The sequence below is a fragment of the Nipponia nippon genome, unplaced genomic scaffold (assembly GCF_047370975.1).
Source record: "Nipponia nippon isolate SJK-2023a ecotype South Korea unplaced genomic scaffold, ASM4737097v1 scaffold_10, whole genome shotgun sequence".
In the NCBI taxonomy this organism is placed as follows: domain Eukaryota; kingdom Metazoa; phylum Chordata; class Aves; order Pelecaniformes; family Threskiornithidae; genus Nipponia; species Nipponia nippon.
Window position 1 is genome coordinate 27,771,247 of NW_028262291.1, and position 19,481 is coordinate 27,790,727.

The 19,481-nt window shown below is 44.8% G+C and overlaps 2 protein-coding genes across 7 annotated transcripts in view; one reads left to right on the forward strand and one right to left on the reverse strand.

Annotated features, from left to right (window-relative positions):
* CKAP5 (cytoskeleton associated protein 5) overlaps positions 1-3,208 on the forward strand; it is a 53,034-nt gene extending 49,826 nt beyond the window's left edge. For 5 of the 6 annotated variants that reach the window (XM_087746127.1, XM_087746131.1, XM_087746129.1 and 2 more), the window contains 2 exons: positions 1,121-1,275; positions 2,476-3,208. In XM_087746127.1, coding sequence (XP_087602253.1) covers positions 1,121-1,275; positions 2,476-2,730 — 410 coding nt within the window. In that variant the 3' untranslated portion in view covers positions 2,731-3,208. The remainder of the gene's footprint in view (positions 1-1,120; positions 1,276-2,475) is intronic. The other variant, XM_087746130.1, reaches the window with a different exon arrangement.
* Positions 3,209-6,298: 3,090 nt separating this feature from the next.
* F2 (coagulation factor II, thrombin) lies at positions 6,299-16,345 on the reverse strand. Its single transcript, XM_009473801.2, has 14 exons — positions 16,251-16,345; positions 15,140-15,303; positions 14,115-14,139; positions 13,857-13,907; positions 13,226-13,331; positions 13,012-13,142; positions 11,046-11,342; positions 10,568-10,681; positions 10,151-10,277; positions 9,488-9,655; positions 8,997-9,170; positions 8,652-8,830; positions 7,008-7,078; positions 6,299-6,594 (listed from the first exon to the last, which is right to left on the reverse strand). Exons 1-14 carry the CDS (start codon positions 16,327-16,329, stop codon positions 6,451-6,453), a joined length of 1,830 nt encoding a protein of 609 aa, XP_009472076.2. The 5' UTR covers positions 16,330-16,345; the 3' UTR covers positions 6,299-6,450.
* Between the last annotated feature and the right edge of the window lie 3,136 nt (positions 16,346-19,481).

Below are 19,481 nucleotides of genomic sequence, written 5' to 3' on the forward strand. Positions count from 1 at the left end.
GGGAGGGAATGTGACAAATGATTAGCTGACAGTAAAAACTGATAGACAGTCTGACAAAACTACCTTTAACTTTCATTTTGTTCACATTTTAGTGTCCTGTGAGACTTTAGCCTTTTCTCCTACTACTGTTCTTTCTCCTATCCCTGTATTGTAAACTACTCTAGGAATACTATCTAAGTTTCTTTCAGAACCTCCTAGATGTGTCTGACGAGATAGGGCAGAATTTTCTGCCCTACCTTTCATCCTAAAAGTCTGTACAACCAAGAAATGTTAGTTCAACAGTTAGAGATTTCAAAACAGAATTTACATGCCCCGATTTTGTCTCTTTTTTACCTCCCTAACTATAATAGTTTGATATAATAAAGGATATTGTTCCATCTTGCAACTGTGCTTTATTTAGACTAAACTATAAATGCTTAACCCTAATTCTCCTTTTATCTGTTTTAAATATCCTTGCAGTAAACTAGTGAAAACAAATCCCTGTCCACACTATATCTTAGAACTTGCTATTTGTTTCGGAATGGAAAGTTGTTTTTCATAACGTAAAATCCTTTCCTAGTCTTTTGTAGGGAAACTTTAAAAACCTTGCTACATGCCTTCCAGAAATCACCATTTCAGATTGAATTGGGAGAAGCAGCAGCTTTAAGTTACCTGGAAGAGAGGTAACAAGAGGGGTTAGAATCAGTGGTGAGGTCTGCCCAGAAGTACTACTAAATTTTTAGAAAAAGACAGAATGCTCCAATTTTTTCCCATCCTGCCAGTTGCTGAGTTCTCTGTTGGACATCATAGTTACTGCTGATCCACATCAGCATCTTCCTCTGCCCCCGCTGCTGCCTTCAGCTGTCAGCCTCAGCACTACTTCTGGAGCTGCTCTGCTGACACTTCTTAAATGTCTAAGTTTCTTTTCTTCATTTTAAATTGTTACTCTTGTAAGGAAATGAAAGGGCTGATATGCCTATATTAGCAGATGCAAATAGCTTGGTAGTTTATAGGCTGGTTGATTCTTCATGCATTGCATCTTATTTCAAGGAACTGACCAAGAGGCTTACACTTTTTTGATGTTTTTAATCCTTTTTGTTTTACTTTTTTTCCCCCTCCCCCCCTTCCCCTCATCCTCCAGGAATTTCTCCTCAGATGGAAGGAACATGTGTTCCTGCTTCTACCCACACTGTATCTTCATCTATAGGAAACACAAATGGGGAGGAAGTGGGGCCTTCAGTTTACTTGGAAAGACTAAAAATCCTCAGGCAGCGTTGTGGCCTTGATAACGCAAAGGTATTGTACTTGACAACACTTGTAAATCCCCAAGGCGCTTCATTTGCACTTTTCTTAAGAATTCAAGTGATTGTTCTTTCTGTGCCAAAGGCAGATTCCAATCGGAATTTACGATCTTTCATTATGCTGCATGTCCTAGCTATTCACTGCATGTCACCGTGCCTAGTATAAATGGCTTTAAACCCATTATTTGTCCAAGTAGGCTTATGTTTCAGTCCACTCTGTTTGCAGCACTGGTGTACATGCAGGTTGTTTCTACAGGCCTGTAGTTTAGTATCTTCCCTTGCCACATAGTTGAGTCGCAGAAAGGTTCAAATAACTACTGTTCTCTAAAGGTTAACGTATATTGACCTCTGAGTTGAATGATGTGGAAATTCTAGACCTTTCTGCTCTGAAACAACCATAAAAGCTGAATGAAGACTTTGAATGAAGTTTTATATAATTTTATTTTGGGTGTATGGATACTGAGGCACAGAAATGCTGAATGAGCTTAGTATTGGAAACCTGCAGGCCAAAATTTCTAACAGTTCAGTGATCTATGTGTTAGGAATCTAGCGGTGATCACTGAAGTTTGCACTCAGCCACATGAGAAGTGATGTTCACTCTAGGAATAGTCATCCAGGCACGTCACTGTTTTAACACCAACTTGCATATCAGCTCACAGCTCTGAGGAGGGGAAATGTTTCCCACGTGATAGTAACAAGGTAATTAACGCAGATGGAAGTATCAATAGGTAAAAGAACAATGAATTGACATTGCAAGTCTGGCAGGGTGGATCTTGCCAATCAATCCAGGTTTCCTCTTCTCATTCCTCCAGAAGACTCAATGGCTGTTGATGCTGCACATAGGCATGGACTTTCCTCTTGTGGTGTCAGAATTCAGGCTGTTCAAGACTGCAGCAGGCCATCTCAGTAAAACGGTGGTCTGCTGTGAATTTTTGATCTTTAAAGACCATGGTTTCTTTGTGTTCCTACTGACATCAAGCTAAACATGAACTGCTTAAATGATAGGAATTGAGTATTGTAAGTTAGCTTTGCGTGGTTCTGACTTTGATGGCAACTGACTTTTATTGCCGCAGGTCACCTGTGTTGTATTGTTCCTTCCCTTTCCTCTGTGAAGATGAAAAGCCATTGATTATGGTTTGTACTTATATGGCTTTTGCCAGTATCTGTCTTAACACTTCTCTTTCCTCCCCCGTAGCAGGAAGACAGACCACCTCTGACGTCTCTGCTCTCTAAACCAGCAGTCCCTACAGTTGCATCCTCTACAGATATGCTTCACAGTAAGCTCTCCCAGCTCCGTGAGTCACGGGAGCAGTACCAACATCTGGACCTGGACTCCAATCAGACTCATTCCTCTGGCATTGGAACTACCCTGGCTTCACCCTCTTCTGCAGCAGCTAATATTGATGACTTGAAAAAAAGATTGGAGAGAATAAAAAGCAGTCGCAAATAGAGATGCAAGAGAGACAGCATCACTGTTGCTTGGGCTGTCTTCAGCTTTAGTTTACTAAACTAGAAGTCTTCATAGTTAAATGGCCTCATTTAGGCCTCATGTATACAAACTGGTTTATGTATAATACAGTGGATTTTGGGGGGTTGAGTCATTGTGGCACAAGTATTTGTACATACTCTGCTTCTCAGTGAGCATCTCTTTGACAATAGAAGGCTGTCTGTGTATTAGTTTTAGTGTACAGACCTGTAAACAACCATCCTCTTGCTCAGACTAGTTTCTCATAACTTGTTTTTTTATTTGTAAAATTGTCTTTAAGATCTTTTCCTAGTTCTTAACTCTTAGAAGATCTTTAGTGATTTCACTTTTAATTTTGTGAATTCTTCTCCATGTAATCCTTGAACTGTTGATTCTGTATGGACACATGGCATGAAGTAACTAATTTAAGTGTCTTTTGTAAATAAAGTTTGCATTAACTATACCAGCCTCTGTAGGAACAGCAGTGACTGCTGGTTAGAGAAGTCACTCCCTATTCCTGAATGTGAGTGACTGGGCATCTAGAAACTGAACTAAGCTATTCTTGACATGAACCTTGGGGATTGCATATAATATAAGGAAGATGAGTGAATATATACTATCTGTGGGTGCACTCCTGAGACTTTGCACTCTTACTTCTATGCACAGTAGTGCATTTTTCATGTAGTTGCTTTTTTTTGTTTTGGAATATGTTTCTGTAACTTGAGAGTAAGTTGAGAATATTTAGTTTGCCAAAATGCTTATTTTAAATTATCTAGTCCCTGTGATGCCTCTACCCAGATTAAGCATAGTCCCATCTGTGTTCAAATGCCTCGTTTGAGGGAGCCTGCTGCTGTTGATATGGAATAGATTAGCAGTGATGTACAGTCAGTGGACTCACTTATCCTGAACTCATTTCGTTAAGCAGTCTTTCTCGTGCAGTTTTCAAGTGCACGTAGACCTCACCACCACATTCTTTTTGCTCTTAAATATCTGATGTCAGCAAACTCTACTGTTTTGGATAACTAAGACACCTGGTAGTGCTAATTTGTGAAAGCTGTAGCCACTGCTTTTTTTGTAAGAGTGTCTTCTGATTAGCCTTTTTCAGAAGCAACAAGTGTGAAGATTAAGACACACACTGTGTAGCCTTTCTAACCCTTTCATCTCTAGGGAGGTGATGTGTTTTCACCTTACTACTGCACTTCCATGTGAGAGCTGGTTGTGAAGCATGAATTGCACATCTGTTCCATAGCTAGAACAGAGTTATTGAAGAGTTGGGCAGGCAGGCTTAAAATAGCACACTTCTCTAGATTTTAATCTCTTCTATGTAACTGCTGCTTTTGTTGTTTGCTCTGTGGACCAGCAGTCTCTGCATTAGGGCTGTTACTGAAACGATCTTGCCTGATTACAGTAAAAATGTGGCTTTAAATTAGTACCTGTACAACAGATCTATGCCAGAGCTTCTGCGAATGGCTGACATCTTCCTTTCACAGGACCCCTAGGCTGGGGTTGCAGTTGACATAATACTGCTTGGTGCTTATGGTGAGTTTGTACACTGTGATAGCAGGTGACTTGCGAGCGTTCTCCATCCTGTGTTAATTGACATGATGCCATTCATTGCTCCACCACCTCGATTTAGTAGTCGCGGTCTCCTCCTAACCTGAAGTGGGCATGCACTTTCTTGTGGAACAGAGCTGTATGACAAGTGGAGGTTTGGCCCTTATTGGTAAGTGCTGAGGCTTTGCGCACTTAAACTGGGGCTGTTTGTGAATAGTTTGTGTTGGCTGGCACTAGAGTTACTGCCACTACCTCTCAATTACTAGCTGCTTTTTGAAACTTACTGACACTTAAATTAATCCATATGTTCCTTTATCGTATCCAGTAGATGTTCTGAAGAGCTATTTGTTAATTAGCTCAGGATGTTAAAACAGCGATGCCTGCAAACCTGCATACAACTATTTTAAGTTTGAAGCTGAACTGAAAGTGAAGTACAGGAATAATTGAGTAGCAGAAGATATAGTTGCTTACTATGAATGAGTTTTTTTCCCTGTGTCTCTGTAGTGTTTGGTTGGACTCAATATCCTGGGAGTTCTAAAACTAAAACTTGTGCACATAAATTAATAAAGCCTAATCTTTAGCCCAGACAATATTTAAATAACATTAAACTGAATTTTAAAAATTATTCCTCTGTATTGTTTGTAACAAGTCAGTATTGACAGTGACTTACTCCAGAAACTGTATGGTCCTGGTTCCCCTCTTAGATGTGCAATTTCTCACGGATTATTAGATAGCAATGAAAGGGTGAGGCTAAAAATTTAAACACTAGAAGGGCTAAACATTTTCAGTGTCCAATGCCTGTGGTTATCAATGACTTTAAGCAGTTGTAGACCTTGAGCTCTTGAGGTTTCTTTCTTCGGATGTCTTTTGAGAGGTTGTTTTTATGCTTTCTTTGGGCAATCAAATTGGGTTGTCTTCAAGTTGATCCCCAAATGAGCCATCTTCAAGGAGGTGGCCAGACAGTAATTGATCAATGATTTTGTTTATATCCAACTAATTTCAGCTAGTTACCTCTACTGTCACTTTTTCAACACAGTCACTCTGCTTCTTAATACTCTGTATGAAGGACAACAAAATTTCACTGTTGCCCGTTTCTGTGACTTGATGGCACTGTAAATTAGGAGTTTAGGAATATGGCGTCATAGGGAGCAAGGACAGCTTCCAAATCTGATGATTACTTTAAGAGAAAATTGGGCTGAACAAATGGGCTAGTCAAGAATATGTGTTTACCGCTGGGTCCTCAGTGGTCCACACATTGCTGCTAAAGAGGAGTTCATGAAAGAACTGAAGCTGCTTTTGGGAATGATCCCTGAACAGGCTTTATAAGACAACCAAACAGGTGTAGCGCAGGATGCTTCCATTGGAGGGCCTTTGACAATGACTGTGCATGAATTGCTTCCTTCTGAATCTTGCTGTGCAGGTGGAAAATACACTTTGAGGACCCGGCACCACCTGCCATGTAGAAAGTTACTGCCATACAGTAACAGAAGTGCTACTTAATGTATTCAAGCCCGTATTCCTCTGTAGGATGAATTGTATACAGCTGGCATCTCTCACTTCTTAAGATGTTAACATTGCAAACAGTGGTGCTGGTATTTGTTGTCTGCTTTTGTAGCTGAGAACAATGTCTTATCAAGACAGGTTATAGTTGCTTTACTTTTGACATTGGTATTGGTGTTCTGTGTAATGCCACAGTTACCGTAGGGTGATTATCTCCAGTACATTCTTAGCTCAATTTCTAGAACAGAAAATGAGTTGACTCGAAGGGAGGAAATGGACAGTGCCTGAGGGCACAGTCATGCTTACTGTGACTGATGTAAGGCCATCATCCAAGGTCTAAAATCGGTTGATGATTATAGCTGATAGAAGGGAGGAGAATTTGTTTGAAGCACAACAGGTAATTAGCAGTACAACTAGTGCCATTCTGCTGGTACTCCTGGCTACTGTGAAGGCTTAGATTCAAGTGCAACTAAACTCAGCATGAACAAAAGGAAGAAGGTGGGTTTGAGAACTTTTATTTTCAAGGGAGCACGCTTTCCTTTGTCAAGTTGTAAGGATATAACTGTTATAGTTCAGGATCTTCTATGCTTATCTTATTTAAGAAGTGGACCATTGTAGCAAAACTGAGAGCAAGCAAGGTAAATGCTTCCTCTATCGCCCGTGTTTTTCGATGGCTTTTCGCATCCACTTTTTCAGGCGGAATACATGGGTATAAAATCCATATTTGCCGTCTCGGTCACAGCCTTCTCCCCATGAAACTATTCCCACTTGATACCAACGGTTGTCATCTGGGTTCTAAAGCAAAGAAAAATGGGATTGGCACGAGGAGCAAGAGACTTCCAGATCTATGCGTTGTATGTACCCCAGCCTGTTTAGTGATGGATACTGCTTTGGCATTCAGACTGGCATCTACTAGATAACATAGCTTGTTGGAGTAATTTTGTCTCTACTCTTAAACCTGTAAGTGAGAACTGGCCATCACTCATGCATTCGGCAGCTGATCTCTGTATGTGCTGAGAACTCAGTACAGAAATGGGGCTGGATGACTGCAGGATTCATCTCAGTTGCTCAGCTTGGGCATGAGATGGGTTTGTTTCAGCCACTCAGCAGTCTCCAACTTGGCTGCTATTTTTTAGACTATAATGAAAGTTCAGCATAGCACAAACCTAGCTTTGTATGTTTTATGAGCTTGAGCTTGTTGAACATACCTTCATTACAAAAGGTCCCCCACTGTCCCCTTCACAGGCATCTCCTCTCTTTGAGTCTTCAGGACTGTAACCTACAGGCAAGAAGAAAGTTGGACATTTGACTGTAGGGGGAGTGGCTGGTGTTGGCCATCTTTTCCTTGAAGTATTGCTGCATAAATTTCCTGAGAGCCATGAGATTGCTTACTGCTTCTGCCAACTATTGGACTTAAATTTAGAAAACCGCTTTGGTTTTTGTATTACATGTGAAACAGCTAACTCTGCTTCTGTCTTTGCAACGTTCCTGAATCCACCGTATTCTTCCACCCTCTGTGTTCTCATTCCTGTTTTCTTTCATCGGAATTGCTGTTAGTGTCGGCTGCCGCTGCTTTCACAGCTGCAGCTTGAGCTACTGTGCCTTTCTCGTCTTAGAAACTTGTGTGTGTGTGTAACATTCCATGTACCCTGTTCTTTCATTTTATTTACTATAGAGACACGTTGCCGTCCTCGCTTTCACCTTCCTGTCATTCTGCAGGCTTTGCTCTTTCTTTCCCCCAACTGACTGTCTTCCTACGGTCTCGCTATGAAAAGCATTTCACTTCATACTAGACAGTATCTTTGCATTTTCCCATCACCCGTGTCTCCCCTTCTCTGCTGTATGTCTGCATCTCAGCTAGTTTTCAAGACTGTTGTCTAGAAAAAGAAACCATAAGAATGCTGTATTGTCAGTATATGCATGAAATTGGCTTCCATCCTAACTCAAGCGATTGTATGCATTATTGGATTCAAGCGGCAGAAACTCAGTCAAAAATCATTGGAGGTTTGCTTGTAGGAAGGGATAAAGTCTGCACAAATGAAGAATAGAGCAGAAAGTATTAAACCAGAATGTAAATCCATAGTCTCTTTGTATCTTGAATTGTGTGTTCACTTCTATTCTCTTTCAAACAGGGTATAGTGCCAGAAGAGATTTAGGAAGGTACAGCAAGGATTATCAGAAGTACAGAATGCCTTCTATATTAAGAAAAATTAAATAAGTGCTTCTCAGCTTGGAAGAGAAATGACAGAGCTGTAGAGGGTCCATAAAATAGCATATGACATGAAGAAGAAATATTTTTTCTTAAGTTATGAGTATAGATGTGTACCTTGTCAAATTTATTAGACAAGAAGTTTAACAGAACGTGAGGAATTACATTTTTCACACGTGCCTAACCAGTTTGTGGAGCCTGTTGCCACAGAAGTTGTGGGCATGAGTAGCCTCCAAAAGGTTGAGACAAACTGGTAGAGAAGAAAGGGTTGTTTGGCTACTGAGTAGGATAACCGATGTGCAGCCTTTAATTTAGGAAGTCACTGAACTGCTCCATATACTGGTGAAAAGATAACTTTGTATGTGCTCAGTTCTCACACAGCTGTTGCTGATATCTGGCAGAGTGGTGCTGTTAGGCTAGTTAGCCTGACATAGCATGGTGTTACAAACTTTATTCATAGCTTTATGTTCTCTAGCCTTCATGTTTTCTGAGAACTGGAAAAGTTCTTATCGTAGGAAAGTTATTCTTTAGGGAGGGCATTTGCAAATTTATCAGAAAGTAACCTTGCTGTGTGAGCCCCAGCAGGAGCTCAGAGCCCTTGTCTTCTGTGGCAAGTTGGCCTTGTGTCTCCAGTGCTACTTACCTGCACAGAACATGTTGTCAGTGACTTTAACTTTGGTGGATGCCTTGCAGATATCTTGGTCTACAATTGGCACATTGAGCTGTTGCAGAACTGTGGGGAGGTTGCCTGGGCTAGTGGCCCATGTTTCTTTCAAGTTTCCCCAACCAGTTACCCGTCCTTTGTAACCTGCCAGCATCAGCCTGTGGAAGGAAGCATGAGTATAATCAAATGGATTCTAACAGCTTTCTCCTGCCTGGCTCTCTTGCTGCAAATAGCCTAAATAGGGCATCCTTTTCTGTTTTTTTTGAAGGCCCAAAGAAAGCTTTTGTAGCCTGTATTCTTAGGACTGTGGGACAGCCTCCTCACCTCTGCACGACCTCTTTGGTAGGCAGGCAGACAGGATGGATGTAGTCACTGAAGATGATGGGTCTTTTCAAGTGCATGAGTGCAATGTCTCGGTCCATGTTCTCTTTCCAGTTGTACTTGGGATGGATGATGATTTTATCCAACAGAGCAATCTTTTCTTTATTCTTTTCATATCTGAAATAGTCACAAAGGAAAGAACTCACTGTACAGCAGCAACTGAGAGTCTTCTGGGGTTCATGATACTCTCAGGTGCTTTGTACCCTCTGAGACAATACTGTCTTTACGCTGGAGTTCCCCTTTAGAATTTCCATGCTTCTGCCCTCCCTTTTAACCTTCAGGAGCAAATGACAGCTCCATTAGATCCCGTTATTGAGAGGCATGTGACATTGGCTATGTATGTTTCCTTGGATACTGAATGATAGCCCAACCTCATTGTATCCCATTACTCCAAGAGGAAGGCTATTTCACTCTCACTTTATCCAGGCTCTTACTTTGCCCTTATGTGCTTGCCAATCCGCACCAAGATGTCATTTGTAGTTAAGTTCTTGTCCCAGGGTGGGTAATAAAGACAATGAGCAGCAGTCAAGACCCAGCTGTCACTGATGAGGCTGGCACCACACAGCAGTTCTTGAGGACTCTTTTTGTAGAGCATCACTTGCCTGAGAGACAAGGAGGGAGGAAGACTTACAGCACCAAAGGCGTGGCTGGCTGAATGTGTCTTGGTGTTGTGCAGAAAGAGCAGAATTTGCAGTGAGCAGGGAAGAGCGTTGCGCTATACTGACAAAGACGACTGCATAGGTGGCTCTGTAGCAGAAGTCTTCCCTGGGCATGTATATTCTATGTAGTAGGCCATTTACTGTATTTCCCTCACCTGGAGAGGTGTTTTGATCCTCTGCTCCAGCAAAGCTGGAAAGAGGACAAGACAAAAATGAAACACACCAGCACTCTTGCTTTCCCAGATGGTTGCATACCTGGCTCAAGAGGAGAGTTTCTTTCCAGCTATTTTAGTACTGCCCTGTCAACCACTTGGAGGAGCTTTGATTAGAAGCCGTAATGCTGCCTGAGATGGGAGAGCCCTTTTACTTCTGCCTGCTCGAACTGAAGAGAAGGGAGACACAATTCCCCATGAAGGACTATGCAAAGATAACGCTTACCAGGGGGAACTGCCAACTTCTGCATCGTCCCCATGCACAACTCTGCCTCCTATGTAGGACTCCAGCAGCTCCTTCTCACTTTTGTCCGTTACCTTTTTCTTCTCAAATAAAGGACGAGTGCCGCAGTCTGAAAAAATAGGCAATCTGGCTTTGTTACTACTCTACCTGATTCACAGTGGAGAATTGTTGTCTGCAGTCAGCATGCTAAGCTGGAAGAGCCTAGGAAGGCAGGGCTTACTAGCTTCATGATTGTAACTGGAGATTAACTTCTGAGGGTCCTTCAAGGAATTTAAATATCTCCCCCTGCTTTTGGCAGCATTTGGCAAGCTGGTGTTTCTGAGAAACAGTTAGTGGCCTATGGGAAGAAGCTGCAGCCTTTCTACAAACTGTGATGCTGTATCTAGAGTTTTTGCTTACCTCCTTCGCCTGAACCAAAAGTTTTCTCATCAAAGAAGGTTTTGAACTCTTGAGGAAGGGTAGTACGTCCTGATATTCCCTCCAATGGTTCATTCTCATCCTCTAGCGAGCTGTCTGAGAGAGACAGAAAGACAAACATCATAAAAGGCTTAGCTGCAGTTTCCATAATTATCAGCAATGGAGATGTTCCTTTCCATACACAGTGGGTCTGATGAAGGAATGATGCTCTTCTTAATGCTCCTTGCCCTCCATTGTGAGTTTTCAGGGAGAAGAGGACACCTGAGAGACATAACAGCTCTATACATGTACAGCAGGTTAGTACGTGTGGTATTTGGACAAACGGGACTTGCACATACATGGTGTACAGACTTCCTTGTCTATGCCTCCCAGCCCAAGCACTTCACCCTAGTCGCACATACTGCTTTTGTTTGCCCCTGCCTCACAAGCGTGCCTACCCAAACCAATGCAGGCTTCTCACCGCAGTAGTGCAGATCACAATATTCAAAGTTGGGTGGTTCATCTGTGACACACCAGACACCTTCATCGTCTCCATCGGGATTCCGACAGTAATTCTCCAGCAGCTTCACCTCTGGGTTGATGTGTTTTCCATGGAGCACCTCTTTGGCCTTCTCAGAGTTCCACGGCAGGCACTTAGCTCCAGACACAGTGACCGAGAGAGTCCCAGTGTAAAGCACGCCTTTCTCTTGTTCACAGGGCTCCACTGGGGCTGGTGGTGTGACCCGTGGAGTAAATTCAACCGTTGTCCTGTCTTGACCTGGAAAGAGAGCGAGCTGTGATTTAAGCCATAGCTTTGCACTCAGAAGTACTGTTAGCAAATACCACTGGAGCCCCTTTACTAAAGCCCAGAGTTCCATGGGGCATCTCATTATGTTTGAGGGTTCCCACTGTGCTCCCATGCACGTGGTGGCCCTCTACAACGTTGCAGTGTCGGAGGAGGTTCTTTCAACAGGAGGTAAGGTGAGGCTGGTGTGACTCATCACTCTTCTCTTTGCCACTAAGATATGAGGGACAATATTGTGTTCCTTTCTGGGGCATCTTCGAGAACCAGCTCAAGGTGCTTCAGGCATCATAATGCTGCTGTGTTAGAGCCTCCAATGCCTTTTTCTCAAATGCATAACTAGACTATATTTGGGGGAGCCTTTTACTATGATATGCATCTAAAATAGTAAATTTAACAATGTTTCTATATCTAATAATAAGAGAAAAACCTTCCTGCGAGACTTTCCACACTTTTTCTTGCAAGCGTCCTAATGGCTGCAAGCTTTAAGCAGCATTTCCTGAGTGAGAGGGCACCGGCTAATCTATTCTGCGGCAGTTGCTTGGCCTCAAGCTGCCTTCTCCTTATGCACTGGGGGAATCCCCATGTGAAGAGAGACACTCTGTTTGACTACTCACCCTGGGGCACAACAGCCACTGAGCAAGTAGCATTCACCTTAATTGGCGAGGCTGCTTCTGTGTGAGATTGACTCATGTCAACATGATTGCAAAGGAACTGTGCACAAAACCAAGGCTTTTCTAGTCCTGCCGTATCCATGCACGTGTAAGTGTAACAGTAAGCTACTGTAGGTCAGAAACTAGCTAGCGAACAGAGATAGTATAGATGCCTGATCACCCCAAAGCAGAGCAGTATCTCTTTCCAGTTTGCCATATTGCAGACCAGGGCAATGGTAATGATTTTTAAAACTTCAGAACACCCTTTGGTGAAAATGGTTGCTGACCTCTCCGACTTTCACTTACAAGAGTCGTTGCTGCTAGTCTCTGCTTTTGGAAGAGAAACTTCTGCTGTGAGAAGGTTCCCTGCTTTCTACCAGTTCTGAGATGGAGGCCAAGCCCCACGGGAGACAGCTGTGTATTGTGGAGAAGTGGGAAGGTATAAGTGTAGAGGGATGGTTCATCCTCCGGTCAAGCGCAATGACGAGAGAAGGGCTCTTCTCTTCTCTTGAGATTCTGGGTATTTTACTGTACCCCTCCATATGAGTGAATGTTAAGGCAGGCAGTCAAGCACAAGCTGTAGTGGTTTTGTTCTATAGGTGGGAATTCAGACAGAAAAACCCAGTATGACTCATTGCTGTCACAAATTAAGGCAGCTGAGCCAGGATTTTGGAGTGCTCCTGACTGGCAAAACTGTAGTAGATTCCAGGGGACTACTGACACCGAATTTAATTTTGATCTAGGTTAGTGTAGTCTAGAGAAAACAGCATGTTAGAGGAATTTAGCCAAGGTAGATGTATGGGCAACTCAATGACTTTTCCTCCTCAGCTCCTTTACCTTTTAAGACGCAGCTCCTCTACTCTGACTGACCTCTGTTCATATAAGATCCTTCCCTCCTAACCCTCTTCCCTTCCTTGACACATTCAGTATCGGTCTCAGTGCAGTGTTCCCTACCAGTGAAGCACTTGCTGGGGTGTAGTGCTGAGGCATACCACACACTGGGATGGGACATTCCTCCCGTTCCACCGTTGGGTCTCGGGTGTAGCACCATGGGCCTTCTGAGTTGCCATCTGGGTTCCTGCAGTAGTTCTCAATGAGGTTTGGATAAATGGTGGCATTAAATCTATGAGAAAAAGCTGGTTAGGCGGGGAAGGAAGGAAGGGCACCCTGGAGAACCCTTTAGGGGTGTGTGGGAGATGAACTTACCTAGGTATATGTGGATATTTGCTTGTCCACACTTGACATTCAATCCCTGATTTGGTGTGGCTAATTGTGCCCTGATAGTTCTGGCCCTGATCAAGAGCGCAGTTACCTGTCAAAATCCCAACATGGTGTAAGCCGGGGCCAGGGGAAATGGGTGTTGCATTTTTCAAGGTCAGAGGTACCATCCCACAACTCCCTTTAACTTTTGCTGCCTGTATGAGCCTGCACAAGCACAGGCATTCTCCTCATGGGGTGGGAAGAGCACACAGCTTAAGCTCTCTCCGCCTCATCAGAGGGAGCTCGCCCTGAGCCTCTGTGCTTTGCTTTGGCTGCAGGCGCAGGTCGGAGCCCTTCTGAGAGGCTGGGCTTGGGGACGCCTGACTGTGCCACAAGGAGAAGGATAGCTACCCCACGCTGTTTCAATGGGGGAGCTGGGCTGTTTGTGAAATGGTTAGGGGGGAAATAAAGAGGTAGAAAGGAATTTCAAATTCCTCTCCTGCTATTTTTCTTTCTAATCAGATGGCTTCACCAACTTTAGATTTTTTTTTTTTTCTTTTTCCTTACAGACTCTGCAGGAAGCAAGTTCCTGGCACTCGCTCTGTCTCGGGGATTGAGGTCAACATTAATTTCTTACCTTCTAGACAAGCATCCAGAGCTGTCCTGGACTTTCTCAGGGCCTGACATACTAGCAAAATAAGAAGAAAGAAACACATTATATGAAAGAAATCCAAATAAGCATCATAGTTTGAACCAGTTTATCACCTGGAGACAAAACAAAAGTGCTTTGTCCTGGAAAGTGAGCTCTTGTAAGAGGGTAGGGAGCCATGTCTCCAGGATGGAACAGTGCATCCTAAGGGACAGCAGAGCACCTGCAGGACTTCAAGGAACTTACCTTGGTATTTTGACCAAAACGCCTCCTGTAAAAAAAAAAATAAAAAAATATGTGTATATATATATTTAAGAGTAGGGACACAGAACATCAGACCTTGCTTAGCTGCTGCAGTTCAAACCAGTAGGAGAATGCCCCATCACAACAAATGGAAGAGACTAACCTAGCTCTGTTGATATCAATTACTATGGAGTCCAACAAAGCAACAAATCTGATATAAAACCACATTCCCAGTCATCAGACTCGGGAAGCAAGACAGTACTGTTGTTTCTAAAAAAAACAAAGATGCTTACAACCTTCATCAACCTGCAGAGGAAGCAGAGCCTGAGCTTCAGTGCAGAAGTCCAAGGAGCTGAACTCGGATCTTCTAAGGCCACAGATCACATGTAGGTATTGCTCAGTGATTTGGATCTATGTTTCTGCTGTGCAGCCTGGGGATGATGGCTTTAGAAATACTCCACAGAGGTTGTATCTTGCTGGCTTAGACTCCTAACTGTTCATCTGTTTACTGTTGTACTCTTGGGTGTGGAATTCAGCATGGATACTGGCCTTGGGGCTAGGAGCAAATCCCAAAGGATGCAGAACAAATTTAGTGGAGTGAGTGAGTCTGAAAGCTAGAAAAAGGGAGAGGCTGTGTCAAAGCTTCAGCCCAAAGGAGCTTGAGGCACCTGCACTCAGTGTTTGGTTGCTAAGCCAGCTCTTCTGTGAGTGTCTGGGGCTGTGGCACTTTGAATGTGTGCAGCACCCTGCTGAGCTAGTGGAAGATGCAATTCAGGACTGGTGGCTGAGGGTAGACTCTCTCCTTTTCACTTCATGCTTAAAATAAAGAGGGAGGGAAAAGAACCTGAGCTTTAAGCTGCATCCCCTGGAGTGGCTCCAGGAGGGAAACTCCCTAAGGAAGCCTGAGGTCTCCTTTGTATCTTTGTATCACAGAACTGAGTCTTACGACCCCAGCCCCTCGTTGCATGCACAACCTGCTAGTCTCTCACTACAGGTTTCTCGGGACCACCCACGTCCCCTGTACGTACCGTCTGAACGGTTGATTCAAGGGCTTCAAAAGCCTCCTCGTAACTGCACGTCTCCTCCAGGCACTCTCGCTCCAGGTTTCCCTTAAGCATCTCTTCCAGAAATCCCTTGTTGGCACGTCGTGGGCGCTTGAGCAGTGACAGTGCCTGCCCCTTTTCCAGGAAAACTACCGGGTCAGAACACCGCCAGTCAAAGGGGTGCTTGCAGCAGGAGGCCCCCTCCTTTGTCTCCCCTTGCAGTTTCCAAAAATCACACACAGCTGACGCGATGATCCCACAGCCCAGCCTCCCCCACTGCAGAGAGGAGAAGCCCGGTCAGGACCTGTCAGGTCCCCACCTGATGATCACAGCAGGGTCTCTGTAACTCATCTGTCAGGGCTGGCATCACTTAGGCAAAAGCAGTGATAGGAATCCTCTGCTCTCCTCAGCAAAGCTGCTCTGCTCATTTGCAGTTAGGTAGAGGCTTGTTTGCTTGGAGCCTGCTACTGCTCCCTGCCAGCCACTGTATTTGTCTTGCCAACCTCAGACCACTGCGATAGGCACAGCTTGGTTCCATCTTCATGTTACAGACCCTGATCTGAGACCTGTAGACAGGTCTTCCCCCACACAGCAGTGGGTCAGAGAGGACCTAACCTCCTATTAAGAAAAGATAGATGAAGTAGAGGCTCTGATAAGAGGAGTGGTGAGCAGGAAGGCTGCATACTGCGTATGACCTAAAGTTTAGATAAGGGACAGCTGGGGAGGCAATGGAGAATTGCAGCTACCCAGGTCACCTGAGGAACTCTAGCCCAAAAAGGCCCACAGTTGTGCTATACAAGGTCCTGGGCTAAGCCACATTCCCTTTCCCCACCATCTCCCAGGTGACCCACAAAATCCACTGAGATGTTGTCACCAGCCATCCCTGCCAGCTGCTGCTGCATCCTCCTGTGCAGGAGAGCCCTATGCTCACTCCGCTCTTGGCACCCTTTCACTCCTAACTTCAAGCTTTTAGAAGCTCCCCCTGCCTTACCAAGAAAACCTGCCACTGGCTTTATACCTGGAAAGAAATAACCCCATCTTTCTTCCTTCTGTCACCCACTGGTACTGCCCTTCTCCCTATGCCATTGAGTCTTACCTCCGGCATGGCTCAGTGTGAGATGCAGAAGGCTGGAAAAGAGCAGGCCCCTCAGTAGGCTGGTTTTGTTGTGCGCCATGCTGAACAGCCCTGGCTGCAGGGGAAATGCAAAGGGAGCAGAATAAACGGAGTCACAGCCCCTGCTGGGTTAATATTGAACCAGAATGAAGAAACAGGACTCCAGAGGTCGTGGTGTGTCAGGGACAGTGGGACTGAGGCTCCTCTTATCCCTCCTCTCTTGGCATCTCTCCCTCCCTTCCGGGCATCTTCATTTTCTTACTTAATTGGTGGAAGCCAAGCAAAATATCTCTGGATCTCCCTAGGATTAAAATTAGCATCCCATTTCATAACAGGGAAGATGGCATGAGGAGTGAGAGGACAAGCTTGTCCCAGAGCACAGGGAGAACTCGGGCTGGCATGGAGCGGTCTCTGCCAGCTGACAGCCACCCCAGCCAGAGCAGCTCACACCTTTTCTCTCCGTGCCACTCCGTTCCTCTGCAGCTCTTGGCACCATCACGGCCTCCCCACCATGCTGGCTCAGGTCCCTGCCGCTGACTTCTCGGAGGCTGTACTCTAGCAGCCTCGCACGTAGCAAGACTTTGAGACTTAGCCTTTCCCAGTCCTTCTCTTTTTAGCTGCAGGCCCCTGCCCCGGCTTTTTCCCCTAGAGTCCAGTTGTCTTTTCTCCCTGCAGATACCAGCAAGCTCAGCCCCAGCTATTTTGGCACCAGAACACAGTTTAAATCTCCCCCTTCTTCCTCACCCACGCCAAAGAGCAGAAGGGGTGCCTGTGGCAGCTCATGTGGAATTTCAATTTTCCTCCCAGTTAGGTCAGCAATGCCATTGGCAGTGCATACTTCCCACTGCATTACAATTCCCAGAGGAGTGGCGGGGGATGAACCAGCATGAATTTTGGGCCTCCCCTTTTATTCCCACCCCAGTGGAACATACAAAAGTACGTGCAAAAGGAAACAGAAGCTCTGACGAGCAAGGAGCTAGCATGCCCAAAACCAGCCAGGAAAACACGAGCTTCCAGGAACAGGGAGGGAGGAATAGTCTGGGTGTCGTGACACCAGCTAATAAGTCAAGAACTGGGCTAATAGAGCTGGGAAAGCTCTAGCGATTCCCACAGCAAGCAGCGAATTGGCATGGTGAGAAACCAACAGAAAGCAGGGCAGGGTGGGGGTAGGCTCAGGAACTGCCACATGGCACGGAAGCGCTTTCTGCCAGCAGGGAGCATGTTTTGTGCTGTGCCTCTGTGCAGCAGATACATCTGTAATGTTTATCTCCATAGAAGGAGTGCAAATATTAGCATTAGGGTGGCTGAGGAATGACTCTGTGGCCACTAGTACAAAGAGCAGTTGCGGAGGCTCCCTCCCTCATCTAAGAGTATCCCCTGTTCTCACCCACACTCCCACCTGGATTTTGGAGAGACAGCTTTAGGAATGGCTGGGATGACCTGGGTGGAGATGACCTGGGTGAAGGAGCGTGCGCAGGCAGGGTTAGGCACAACCCTACAAACGCTCCGTGTTACTTGGCGGGGAAGCGGTGTTTAGTAGGAGCGCGCAGGGACAGGAAAGAGGCGTCCGGGCACAAGCAGGTTTTGGCCGAGTGGTGAAATCGGAGCTGCTGCTATCCCATGTCCCACGCAGCAGCCACCACCATGGCTCCTCGAAGCGGGAGGAGGTGCAAACGGCCCCACGTTTGTGTAAGCCCAGCTGGCAAGCAGAGGGCCTTGCTCAGCTGATGGGGGAGAAGAGGACAGCAGCAAGGACAGTTTCTTTACTTTCTCTATGATAGTTTGGTTTTGGTCTCACATTGCAGGTGGGACAAGTGACCTCAGGGCTGCTTTCACCAGGCGTAATTGAGCAAGCCCATATGGATGTGAATGCAGGGAAGAAATGCCACCTCAGGAAGACTGCCCCCCACCCCCCAGTTGTAGTGATGAGAGAGACAGATGCTGCTGTGTTTTATGGAGGTGTAATGCACCTGTGCAAGTGTTCACTATGGATCCCAATAAGAAAGGCAACCAGATTCTGTATTGATTAAAATACCATTTGTTGGGGGTAACATTAGAAAGCAAAATGGGATAGCATTAGATAATCTTAGAGCCCTTCAGATGCTGGGAACAGCAAATAGTACAGCATCAGCCCATGCCATCCTGCACAGGTAGCGTCTGTGCTGAAGTTCACCAGTGTCATGGTCTTCAGGGTTTTTACAGGATTTTCTTGGAAGTAAATGACTCTATCTGTCAATCAAAGGATGTTCCCATAAGAATATGCTAAGATAAAGACAAGGACACAGAGGTGGCATCATCACCAGGTGCCAAGCAGAAGCAACCTGTAGGCTCCCCAGTTAGGTTTAGCCAGCTGGTGTTTAGCCTGCAGCCAAGTGGTATGTGCAGCACTGGCCTGCACCTTCTCATGTCAACGTGTTACATGGATCACCAGAGTATTTCACATCATAAGTGCTTCCAGTATTTTCAGTTACTTTTTTTTTTTCATTCCTGCACCCCTCTGTTTCTCTTCTTTATAATAACCAGTCAGTCTTTACACTGCAGCTTAAGTCAACATTGTTACATTTATGCATAGATTTTTACCATCTTCTTGTCTTTCCTTTAAAGGAAAGGTGTTAGCATCTTTCATGGTATCGTGCATTACATAGAGTTAACTTTAAGCACCACTAGAATACAGCAGTTAAGCTTGGTTATCAGACAGGTATGAATATCCTCTAATACTTACCTATACCATCTTCCTTTAATGTTGCTTCTGTTCTGGTTCCTACATTCATTCTGTTGCTTAAGCACTTGTTTAAAAAAAACCTTACTGAAACCAACCATTCTGTCACTGCCTGACTGCTTCTTTTCCAGTTGCCGTTCTTCTTTCCCTTTGTGAGACAGGACAAACCCATCTACCAGGGTCATTAGGCTGTTAACTGCAACTGCTAAAACCTTTTATCTCAAGATTACTCAAGGTTACATCCATCTCTTAAGTTTCAACTATTTTTTTACATTGGTTTTGCTTTATAATTGGAGATTTTCGCTACATCCTGGGACATTTTCTAGCCCTCTCTGGTATCTTACAGCAATGTTAGTAATTAAAGGTGCTGGCTCTCCACAGCCTTTTCTTGCTCTGTAACGTGCTTCTAGGGCTCCTCTCTGTTTCTCCCATTCTTGTGGTTAGCCTCTGCAGCAGGACCACGTGCATCAGCTACCACCTCTCCAGGGGCTTTG

What these genes read in the sequence shown, in the direction of transcription:
- F2 (XM_009473801.2), bottom strand. Translation starts at nt 16,329, where the DNA reads ATGGCGCACAACAAAACCAGCCTACTGAGGGGCCTGCTCTTTTCCAGC. An exon ending in ATGTCCCATCCCAGTGTGTG is followed by an intron (nt 11,343 to 13,011) that starts GTATGCCTCAGC and finishes CTCTCTTTCCAG; the next exon opens with GTCAAGACAGGACAACGGTT. An exon ending in ACCAAAGAGGTCGTGCAGAG is followed by an intron (nt 8,831 to 8,996) that starts GTGAGGAGGCTG and finishes TTCCTTCCACAG; the next exon opens with GCTGATGCTGGCAGGTTACA.